This window comes from Epinephelus lanceolatus, chromosome 18 (genome assembly GCF_041903045.1).
Source record: "Epinephelus lanceolatus isolate andai-2023 chromosome 18, ASM4190304v1, whole genome shotgun sequence".
Lineage (NCBI taxonomy): Eukaryota > Metazoa > Chordata > Actinopteri > Perciformes > Serranidae > Epinephelus > Epinephelus lanceolatus.
The window spans coordinates 43,727,501-43,739,967 of record NC_135751.1 but is presented as its reverse complement, the minus strand read 5'-3'; the positions used below and the strand labels follow the sequence as shown (position 1 = coordinate 43,739,967).

General features: G+C 39.1%; 1 protein-coding gene across 1 annotated transcript; it reads left to right on the top strand.

Moving 5' to 3' along the window:
- The first annotated feature begins 8,878 nt into the window (after positions 1-8,878).
- myl4 (myosin, light chain 4, alkali; atrial, embryonic) lies at positions 8,879-11,633 on the top strand. The gene is made up of 7 exons (XM_033645261.1): positions 8,879-9,082; positions 9,700-9,727; positions 10,374-10,523; positions 10,689-10,762; positions 10,855-10,954; positions 11,241-11,318; positions 11,405-11,633. Exons 1-7 carry the CDS (start codon positions 8,984-8,986, stop codon positions 11,431-11,433), a joined length of 558 nt encoding a protein of 185 aa, XP_033501152.1. The 5' UTR covers positions 8,879-8,983; the 3' UTR covers positions 11,434-11,633.
- The last annotated feature ends 834 nt before the right edge of the window (positions 11,634-12,467 follow it).

The window sequence follows — 12,467 nt, the reverse complement described above, 5'->3', positions numbered from 1 at the left end:
ATTATTAACAGTCGGCTCGCCTGATGAAGGTCAAACTCGACCGAAATATTGCGCAAAGGCCGACTTTATTAAGGCTACAAGCCTAATTTTTTGAAAACCCACCACCTTAGGGTGGTGGTACCAGGGGGTCAGCATGGAAGGGAATGTCCTGGAAGTGATGGACCGTGCACCATCCTCTCTCCAGTTGGAGAGGGGATTTCTGTCCCCCACTCCTAACCGGCCAGTGCCTCCTTCCGGGCTTCCCGACCATGCTGACCCCCCTTGATTTATCCCAAGTTTAAGACCCCCCACCCAATATCCTAACCCTAAACCTAACTACCCACCCCCCTTGCCTAAACCTAACATTGCCTAACCCTAAATTATATTAAAAGAAAGTCAAAAAAGACACTTAAGAAGGACAAACAAGTCAAAAGAAAGTCAAGGAAGACATTTAATAAGGACAAACAAGTCAAACAAAGACCAAATATAAGAAAGAGGGACTAAAAACAAAAACACAAGAGAAAGAAAGTCAAAGAAGACACATATAAGAACAAGTAAGAAAAAAAGTCAAAGAACACTACGTAAGAACAAGTAAGAAAGAAGAAAACTTAAAGAAAGAAGTCAAAGAAGACATACATACGAACAAAGCACGTACGAAGAAAACTTAAAGACTCAGGGACTATAAATACAGGGTAGGAAGACACAGGGAGGCAGATGGGGAGAAGGAAAGACAGGGACAGGGTAGAAAGGAGAAAGGAAGGGGAGAATAAAGTACAAAAATACAAAAATTAAGCCTAAAAAAAAGTGAAAAAAAGTAAACCTAAAAAAAGTGACAAATTAAGACTAAACAAAGTGACAAATAAGACTAAACAAAGTGACAAATTAAAACTAAACAAAGTGACAAATTAAAACTAAATAAACGGGAAGAGTGTGAGAAGAGGCCAAATTAGGCCCTCCCCATTATTAACAGTCGGCTCGCCTGATGAAGGTCAAACTCGACCGAAATATTGCGCAAAGGCCGACTTTATTAAGGCTACAAGCCTAATTTTTTGAAAACCCACCACCTTAGGGTGGTGGTACCAGGGGGTCAGCATGGAAGGGAATGTCCTGGAAGTGATGGACCGTGCACCATCCTCTCTCCAGTTGGAGAGGGGATTTCTGTCCCCCACTCCTAACCGGCCAGTGCCTCCTTCCGGGCTTCCCGACCATGCTGACCCCCCTTGATTTATCCCAAGTTTAAGACCCCCCACCCAATATCCTAACCCTAAACCTAACTACCCACCCCCCTTGCCTAAACCTAACATTGCCTAACCCTAAATTATATTAAAAGAAAGTCAAAAAAGACACTTAAGAAGGACAAACAAGTCAAAAGAAAGTCAAGGAAGACATTTAATAAGGACAAACAAGTCAAACAAAGACCAAATATAAGAAAGAGGGACTAAAAACAAAAACACAAGAGAAAGAAAGTCAAAGAAGACACATATAAGAACAAGTAAGAAAAAAAGTCAAAGAACACTACGTAAGAACAAGTAAGAAAGAAGAAAACTTAAAGAAAGAAGTCAAAGAAGACATACATACGAACAAAGCACGTACGAAGAAAACTTAAAGACTCAGGGACTATAAATACAGGGTAGGAAGACACAGGGAGGCAGATGGGGAGAAGGAAAGACAGGGACAGGGTAGAAAGGAGAAAGGAAGGGGAGAATAAAGTACAAAAATACAAAAATTAAGCCTAAAAAAAAGTGAAAAAAAGTAAACCTAAAAAAAGTGACAAATTAAGACTAAACAAAGTGACAAATAAGACTAAACAAAGTGACAAATTAAAACTAAACAAAGTGACAAATTAAAACTAAATAAACGGGAAGAGTGTGAGAAGAGGCCAAATTAGGCCCTCCCCATTATTAACAGTCGGCTCGCCTGATGAAGGTCAAACTCGACCGAAATATTGCGCAAAGGCCGACTTTATTAAGGCTACAAGCCTAATTTTTTGAAAACCCACCACCTTAGGGTGGTGGTACCAGGGGGTCAGCATGGAAGGGAATGTCCTGGAAGTGATGGACCGTGCACCATCCTCTCTCCAGTTGGAGAGGGGATTTCTGTCCCCCACTCCTAACCGGCCAGTGCCTCCTTCCGGGCTTCCCGACCATGCTGACCCCCCTTGATTTATCCCAAGTTTAAGACCCCCCACCCAATATCCTAACCCTAAACCTAACTACCCACCCCCCTTGCCTAAACCTAACATTGCCTAACCCTAAATTATATTAAAAGAAAGTCAAAAAAGACACTTAAGAAGGACAAACAAGTCAAAAGAAAGTCAAGGAAGACATTTAATAAGGACAAACAAGTCAAACAAAGACCAAATATAAGAAAGAGGGACTAAAAACAAAAACACAAGAGAAAGAAAGTCAAAGAAGACACATATAAGAACAAGTAAGAAAAAAAGTCAAAGAACACTACGTAAGAACAAGTAAGAAAGAAGAAAACTTAAAGAAAGAAGTCAAAGAAGACATACATACGAACAAAGCACGTACGAAGAAAACTTAAAGACTCAGGGACTATAAATACAGGGTAGGAAGACACAGGGAGGCAGATGGGGAGAAGGAAAGACAGGGACAGGGTAGAAAGGAGAAAGGAAGGGGAGAATAAAGTACAAAAATACAAAAATTAAGCCTAAAAAAAAGTGAAAAAAAGTAAACCTAAAAAAAGTGACAAATTAAGACTAAACAAAGTGACAAATAAGACTAAACAAAGTGACAAATTAAAACTAAACAAAGTGACAAATTAAAACTAAATAAACGGGAAGAGTGTGAGAAGAGGCCAAATTAGGCCCTCCCCATTATTAACAGTCGGCTCGCCTGATGAAGGTCAAACTCGACCGAAATATTGCGCAAAGGCCGACTTTATTAAGGCTACAAGCCTAATTTTTTGAAAACCCACCACCTTAGGGTGGTGGTACCAGGGGGTCAGCATGGAAGGGAATGTCCTGGAAGTGATGGACCGTGCACCATCCTCTCTCCAGTTGGAGAGGGGATTTCTGTCCCCCACTCCTAACCGGCCAGTGCCTCCTTCCGGGCTTCCCGACCATGCTGACCCCCCTTGATTTATCCCAAGTTTAAGACCCCCCACCCAATATCCTAACCCTAAACCTAACTACCCACCCCCCTTGCCTAAACCTAACATTGCCTAACCCTAAATTATATTAAAAGAAAGTCAAAAAAGACACTTAAGAAGGACAAACAAGTCAAAAGAAAGTCAAGGAAGACATTTAATAAGGACAAACAAGTCAAACAAAGACCAAATATAAGAAAGAGGGACTAAAAACAAAAACACAAGAGAAAGAAAGTCAAAGAAGACACATATAAGAACAAGTAAGAAAAAAAGTCAAAGAACACTACGTAAGAACAAGTAAGAAAGAAGAAAACTTAAAGAAAGAAGTCAAAGAAGACATACATACGAACAAAGCACGTACGAAGAAAACTTAAAGACTCAGGGACTATAAATACAGGGTAGGAAGACACAGGGAGGCAGATGGGGAGAAGGAAAGACAGGGACAGGGTAGAAAGGAGAAAGGAAGGGGAGAATAAAGTACAAAAATACAAAAATTAAGCCTAAAAAAAAGTGAAAAAAAGTAAACCTAAAAAAAGTGACAAATTAAGACTAAACAAAGTGACAAATAAGACTAAACAAAGTGACAAATTAAAACTAAACAAAGTGACAAATTAAAACTAAATAAACGGGAAGAGTGTGAGAAGAGGCCAAATTAGGCCCTCCCCATTATTAACAGTCGGCTCGCCTGATGAAGGTCAAACTCGACCGAAATATTGCGCAAAGGCCGACTTTATTAAGGCTACAAGCCTAATTTTTTGAAAACCCACCACCTTAGGGTGGTGGTACCAGGGGGTCAGCATGGAAGGGAATGTCCTGGAAGTGATGGACCGTGCACCATCCTCTCTCCAGTTGGAGAGGGGATTTCTGTCCCCCACTCCTAACCGGCCAGTGCCTCCTTCCGGGCTTCCCGACCATGCTGACCCCCCTTGATTTATCCCAAGTTTAAGACCCCCCACCCAATATCCTAACCCTAAACCTAACTACCCACCCCCCTTGCCTAAACCTAACATTGCCTAACCCTAAATTATATTAAAAGAAAGTCAAAAAAGACACTTAAGAAGGACAAACAAGTCAAAAGAAAGTCAAGGAAGACATTTAATAAGGACAAACAAGTCAAACAAAGACCAAATATAAGAAAGAGGGACTAAAAACAAAAACACAAGAGAAAGAAAGTCAAAGAAGACACATATAAGAACAAGTAAGAAAAAAAGTCAAAGAACACTACGTAAGAACAAGTAAGAAAGAAGAAAACTTAAAGAAAGAAGTCAAAGAAGACATACATACGAACAAAGCACGTACGAAGAAAACTTAAAGACTCAGGGACTATAAATACAGGGTAGGAAGACACAGGGAGGCAGATGGGGAGAAGGAAAGACAGGGACAGGGTAGAAAGGAGAAAGGAAGGGGAGAATAAAGTACAAAAATACAAAAATTAAGCCTAAAAAAAAGTGAAAAAAAGTAAACCTAAAAAAAGTGACAAATTAAGACTAAACAAAGTGACAAATAAGACTAAACAAAGTGACAAATTAAAACTAAACAAAGTGACAAATTAAAACTAAATAAACGGGAAGAGTGTGAGAAGAGGCCAAATTAGGCCCTCCCCATTATTAACAGTCGGCTCGCCTGATGAAGGTCAAACTCGACCGAAATATTGCGCAAAGGCCGACTTTATTAAGGCTACAAGCCTAATTTTTTGAAAACCCACCACCTTAGGGTGGTGGTACCAGGGGGTCAGCATGGAAGGGAATGTCCTGGAAGTGATGGACCGTGCACCATCCTCTCTCCAGTTGGAGAGGGGATTTCTGTCCCCCACTCCTAACCGGCCAGTGCCTCCTTCCGGGCTTCCCGACCATGCTGACCCCCCTTGATTTATCCCAAGTTTAAGACCCCCCACCCAATATCCTAACCCTAAACCTAACTACCCACCCCCCTTGCCTAAACCTAACATTGCCTAACCCTAAATTATATTAAAAGAAAGTCAAAAAAGACACTTAAGAAGGACAAACAAGTCAAAAGAAAGTCAAGGAAGACATTTAATAAGGACAAACAAGTCAAACAAAGACCAAATATAAGAAAGAGGGACTAAAAACAAAAACACAAGAGAAAGAAAGTCAAAGAAGACACATATAAGAACAAGTAAGAAAAAAAGTCAAAGAACACTACGTAAGAACAAGTAAGAAAGAAGAAAACTTAAAGAAAGAAGTCAAAGAAGACATACATACGAACAAAGCACGTACGAAGAAAACTTAAAGACTCAGGGACTATAAATACAGGGTAGGAAGACACAGGGAGGCAGATGGGGAGAAGGAAAGACAGGGACAGGGTAGAAAGGAGAAAGGAAGGGGAGAATAAAGTACAAAAATACAAAAATTAAGCCTAAAAAAAAGTGAAAAAAAGTAAACCTAAAAAAAGTGACAAATTAAGACTAAACAAAGTGACAAATAAGACTAAACAAAGTGACAAATTAAAACTAAACAAAGTGACAAATTAAAACTAAATAAACGGGAAGAGTGTGAGAAGAGGCCAAATTAGGCCCTCCCCATTATTAACAGTCGGCTCGCCTGATGAAGGTCAAACTCGACCGAAATATTGCGCAAAGGCCGACTTTATTAAGGCTACAAGCCTAATTTTTTGAAAACCCACCACCTTAGGGTGGTGGTACCAGGGGGTCAGCATGGAAGGGAATGTCCTGGAAGTGATGGACCGTGCACCATCCTCTCTCCAGTTGGAGAGGGGATTTCTGTCCCCCACTCCTAACCGGCCAGTGCCTCCTTCCGGGCTTCCCGACCATGCTGACCCCCCTTGATTTATCCCAAGTTTAAGACCCCCCACCCAATATCCTAACCCTAAACCTAACTACCCACCCCCCTTGCCTAAACCTAACATTGCCTAACCCTAAATTATATTAAAAGAAAGTCAAAAAAGACACTTAAGAAGGACAAACAAGTCAAAAGAAAGTCAAGGAAGACATTTAATAAGGACAAACAAGTCAAACAAAGACCAAATATAAGAAAGAGGGACTAAAAACAAAAACACAAGAGAAAGAAAGTCAAAGAAGACACATATAAGAACAAGTAAGAAAAAAAGTCAAAGAACACTACGTAAGAACAAGTAAGAAAGAAGAAAACTTAAAGAAAGAAGTCAAAGAAGACATACATACGAACAAAGCACGTACGAAGAAAACTTAAAGACTCAGGGACTATAAATACAGGGTAGGAAGACACAGGGAGGCAGATGGGGAGAAGGAAAGACAGGGACAGGGTAGAAAGGAGAAAGGAAGGGGAGAATAAAGTACAAAAATACAAAAATTAAGCCTAAAAAAAAGTGAAAAAAAGTAAACCTAAAAAAAGTGACAAATTAAGACTAAACAAAGTGACAAATAAGACTAAACAAAGTGACAAATTAAAACTAAACAAAGTGACAAATTAAAACTAAATAAACGGGAAGAGTGTGAGAAGAGGCCAAATTAGGCCCTCCCCATTATTAACAGTCGGCTCGCCTGATGAAGGTCAAACTCGACCGAAATATTGCGCAAAGGCCGACTTTATTAAGGCTACAAGCCTAATTTTTTGAAAACCCACCACCTTAGGGTGGTGGTACCAGGGGGTCAGCATGGAAGGGAATGTCCTGGAAGTGATGGACCGTGCACCATCCTCTCTCCAGTTGGAGAGGGGATTTCTGTCCCCCACTCCTAACCCCTAACCCTAATGGGAAAGGAAATAGAAAGGGAAAAAGGAAAAGGATAGAAGGGTTAATAAATTCATTAATTAGGCAAAATAAATACACACAGACAAATTCATAGGGGTATATGGTTTATTCAAAAGGGTTAAAAAACAAGTTAAATACAACAATTAATATAAACATCAATAATTAACAAGCTAAAAGATAAATACATTACATAATAAGTTAAAAACAAAAAGCTAAAATACAAATTGGTTAAAAAAGCAAGCTAAAAAAATGAGTTAAAAAGAAGCTAAAAACAAATTTCAAAACAAATCAGTTCATTGGTTAAAAAATAAGCCAAAAACAAGTTAAAAACAAGTTAAAAAAGACAAATTAGTTCATTGGGAAACTAAATGCAGCACAGTATAAAAGGCGGAGCTAAAAACCAGCAGACATTATAAATACAGGGTAGAGTACAGAGAGGTAGACAGAAGAGGAGAAGGGAAGATTGGAACAGGTTGGAAGGGAGAAAGGGAAAGGAGAGCAAAGCAAAAGGGAAAATGTAAAGCCAAACAGGCTCATTATTTTATGGTCGGTGCGCCTGAGGAAGGTCCAGTGAGACCGAAACGTTGCGCAGGCTGACCACTATTAATGGCCAGTGAGCCACAATTTTTTGAACCCCCACCACCTTAGGGTGGTGGTTGTTGGAGGGGGTCGGCATGGTCAGAACGTTCTGGGAGTGATGGACAGTGCACCATCCTCTCTCCATTGCTGGAGAGGGGATTTCTATCCCCAATTCCTAACCCGTAAATTGACCCTAGAGGTCCCCATAATAAGCCAAGAAGGCCATTATCATTGATTTAATTCCGTATATAGCCGCTGGCCTAGTCCACCAGTTCAGGCAAAGATATATATACGAGGTACGCAAGGTTAAAAACAACAGTCACCGGTTGGAGGTAAAGGATGGAGGATGAGTATAGGGAAGGAAAGGAAGAAGGAAAGGGAAGAAGGGTAGTAAGGTTAAATAAATTCATTAATTAGTAAACACACAAATACAAATTCATAGGGGAATATAGTTTATTGACAGGGTTAAAAACAAGTTAAAAAAAATACGTATACAAATAAATTACAGAACAAAAATACATATAAGTTAAAATACATATAAGCTAAAAGACAAATAAGTTAAAAGCCAGCTAAAAACAAGTTAGTTTATTCGATTACTAAAACACAATTCATAAAGTTAAAATTAACACAACTAGGGAAGAGTATAAAAGGGAGACAAAGCACAGAGTTCATTCAGTTTGGCACCAACCTTGAAGGGAGTAACATCTCCCCATTCATACTTACCTGAAGGTCGGCGAAGCCTGAAGAAATCCCAATCCAGATGAAACGTCACGCGAGAGCCACCTGAAAAAGAGAAAAAAAACACATAGGTTAAAACAACACATACATAAAAAGGACAATACATAAAGCCAAACAACAAAAAACAAAAAAGCCAAAAAAATGGAAAAATAAAAAAACATAAAAAAAACAGCAAAAAGGAGCGCAAATTATACTTGATATAAATTTTACTTTAAGGACAAATGATATTAAATTATAAAATAAATACGTTATTGAATATATACACCGCTCATAAAAACCTAAGTAAGAGAAGATGGGGATGGGGGAGTGGCCATCCACAGGGTGGACAGTGCACCCCGGGGACCACATTAGTGGTTCCTGTTCAGTCCCCTAACCTAACACCATTACAGGAAGTCCATTTTATCAGGCTAACTTATGCTTCCTCCTCTCCTCTCTCCTCTCCTCACCTCCCCTCCTCTCAGATCATGAACACATGTAGCTATAACAGTGACATTAAAGTTTTCTATTTAAGGTGGTCTCAGTAGAGAACAGTCAATATGCTTTCTATTTCAGGTGGTGGTCTCACTAGATGTGTTCTGGGTCAGTTCAGTCGAGGGTTGTGGAATTTATTTCAGATCTATTTGAAGTTTGTCTCTCTGCAGCAGAGATCCTGAGAGGACTCTTTCATCACTTAATTCTCTGACCGTAAATGGACATGATGTTCTGTTACCATGACGAGTATTTAAACCACCTAACGGGTATTTAAACCACCTAACGGAAGACTCTCCTCTGCTTTCTCTTCTCTTCATCTCTGTCTTCCTTCATTCACCCTCTGTTATCTCTTTTGTACTTTCTTTTTATCGTATCCTATCTCATTGTCCATCTGCCCACCATGTCCCCCAAGAAACCAGAACCAAAGAAAGATGCAGTGAAAATGTTGCCAGAACCAGAAACAGCTAAAGAACTGGACTTTGATCCACACAGCATCAAGGTCAGTCTGTCTGTCTGTCTGTCTGTCTGTCTGTCTGTGTCTCTGTTTGTTTGTCTGTCTGTCTGTCTGTCTGTCTGTCTCTGTCTGTCTGTTTGTTAATGTGTCAGAGCTGTTTTAAAGATTCTTTTTTTTACACGTTGACCTTCAGATCTTAAACTCAATGAAAGTTCAGACAACAAACTCATGTCATGGTTGAACTTTATGTCTCACAATGACTACATTAATGACTTTGAACACTGAGGGTTAGAATCACAGGGAGCTTCTCATGAAGCAGAATTAATGAATAAATGTTTTGGGTTGTGAACATGAATTCATGGATATTATAGGGCCACTGGAGTTTACTGTTAGTGGGGTTTAAATTCTTCCTAACTCTGAATGTAGCATCACATAAATATGTCTCTATGTTTCATATTCAGAAATCTGCAAATGGAAAAAAAAATATAAACACAAACGTTAAGTAGAAATACACCTTATAAAAACTGTACATTCAAATATATCTGGTTCAGGCTATAAAAAGAAATGAGCTTGGTGAATAATTCATGTATTAAAAAATGCACTCATTCATCACTGATTTCACATCAGCAGTTTCTGTGACTGACCCTGATCACCTTTTTCAGATTGAGTTCAGCTCCAATCAGATTGAAGGTAAAACACACACACACACACACACACACACACTCTGTAAAGAAAACAATGTGCTTTACAAATAAATTTGCTTTGCATTGCATTACCTTGCCTTTGTCTGACCACTAACCTATATTGGATGTTTTCGTACAAACGGGTTAGGTGAAACTAGACGTTGAGATATAGGTCTGTATTTGTTACTCTTATTTACAGCAGTTTCAGGAAGTATGGCCAAACAATATTTGTCTATGCTTGAAATTACCCGAAACACTAATTTAGATTAAGTGTAATGAACATCTTGATTGACAACATCTAGTAGAAGTGGAGCTGAGGATTTGTCAAATCCACCTCTGAGGTGGGATCCAAATAATCCTGAAATTTGGTATCATATTGATCCAGATATCTGCCTTAACTTTTGAAATACCCAAATGCAGCCCTTATCTGTATTAAAGGGAGGATTGGATTGCCAAAACTGAATCCTGATCCTCAGGATCAGGATCCTCTTGATCTGTGTTGAAATACCCAGTTTTCAGATCAGATCAGGATTTAATCCAATCCGGCCAGGATAATCCTATCAGATCACTTTGAAATACTGGGCCCAGGAGTAGCAGCTGTTGACAGCTTTATGTTTTTACTGACTGTAATATGAACTCTGTCATATTTGTAGAGTTTAAAGAAGCATTTCAGCTGTTTGACCGAACTGAAGATAATCAGATGAAGATATCGTTTTCTCAATGTGGAGACGTGATGAGAGCTCTTGGACAAAATCCAACCAATGCAGAAGTCCTTCGAGTGCTGGGACGACCCAAACCTGAGGGTGTGTGTGTGTGTGTGTGTGTGTGTGTATATTAGATTTGTGTAGGTTTGCAAATAGATGCAACTTGTGAAGCAGATGAACATTCATATGAATGACTTCAGTAAATGTAATTTAGCATTTGTGCATACATGAGTGTTACTTCTGTCCTGTTGTCTTGTTGAACAGAAATGGACAGTAAACTGATGGACTTTGAGACTTTCCTGCCGATGCTGCAACATGTGGCTCAGTCAAAAGACAAAGTATGACATAGGTTTTCATGTCATGTAAGTCAGGGAATTAATTTATCGACAGAAGTATTCATTTCTCAGTTTGTCTTTCTGTCTGTTAACAGGGGACGTACGAGGATTTTGTGGAAGGCCTCCGAGTTTTTGATAAAGAAGGAAATGGGACGATGATGGGTGCTGAGCTCAGACACGTCCTGGTCACTCTGGGTATGATGATCACTGAATCTGATCATTATTAAACTTTTTGTGAAGGGTTAACCAACATAGATGACATGATTTCCACAAAAATACACACATCAAATTAAAACAAAAACAGTTTCAGCTTACAGTAAATGGGCAGTAAATGTTTTTTTTAGTGGGTTAGCGTTAGGGGGTTTGACAGACTTCTGAACCCACATGTTATAACATGAAGCTGTTCAACATGTCATATGTTGTCCACACTGAGCATGCTCAGATATTATGACTAAATGTGTTATATGTTTCATATTAACAGGGGAGAGGATGGCAGAGGGAGACGTGGACAAGCTGCTGGCAGGACAGGAAGATGCTAATGGATGTATTAACTATGAAGGTAAAGCACACAGTCTATAAACACAAAATACACACAAAGAGACATCTGAAATACTGACTGATAGAAGCTCTATATCTGTCTTTCAGCTTTTGTGAAGCACATCATGGCTGGTTGAAACAACCTGAGTGTGTTTATCAACGTGTTTCAACAGTAAAATGAATGGAGTAGACTTACAGCCAATAGCAATGCCGTATGTCTGACTTTGAGGTTGGACTTTGTTCACTACTTTATTCTCATGTTTTTTTTTTCTTTCTGCTGTGAACACTTTCTCTGTCCAGTGAAGGATCAAGTGTTTTAATAAAATTCATAAACACATTTTCAGTATGTCAGCTGTGAATCTTGTCAATCATTGAAAAAAGTTCAACTGCATTACAAATTTAAAAGTACAGTTGTAGCTGTTTCAAGACGAGAGTGAAGACAAAACGAATCCCAAACAAAAGGAATTGATAAACTTCATCACTTTCAGCTCTGGATGTGAATTTGGAGGCAGAGTGACGAACGTCTCCTGTAATCATTGATCAATCATGTAATTTCAGGTAAAAGTTGATTTCTTCTACTTTTGACTAGAATTACCTACATTGACATCTTACGTTCAAATGTCACAAACGTCTTCACGCCACCAGATGGCGCTGTGTCTGGAGTCTGAATTTCTAAACACAGTCAGATAAAATGATAATGTGAGATCTTAACCTGAGGCACATGTGAAGTGAAGTTACACTTACTTGTTTAGTAAATTATTTTACCATCAGTTTTGTCTTTACTCAAACTTGATTGAAGTTGGTCATTTACGACATGTCCTGTTGAGTGTCTCCCTCTTAGTGAGTGAGACAAAGACACATGACACAGGACAACATGTGTCCAACAGAAGTTTGACTTTAATGGGAAGTCAGTGTTTCATCTTGTTGACTTGTTTGTTTCAGTCCAGTCTCTGTCTCAATCAAAAGCAACATCATTTTGGTCGACTCTTTTGTCCTATTCAGCCAAAGCCGAACAACATCTGAGGTCATTTACATGTTTTTACTTCCTAGTATCTTTGTAAAGCCACACATCTGTCCATGGGGAGAGACCTGGAACTTGAGCTGAAGAGTGTCAGGATCAGTACATTTAGAGTTTGGAAATGTCCAGAGAGTCTTATCAAGGTTGATTAAA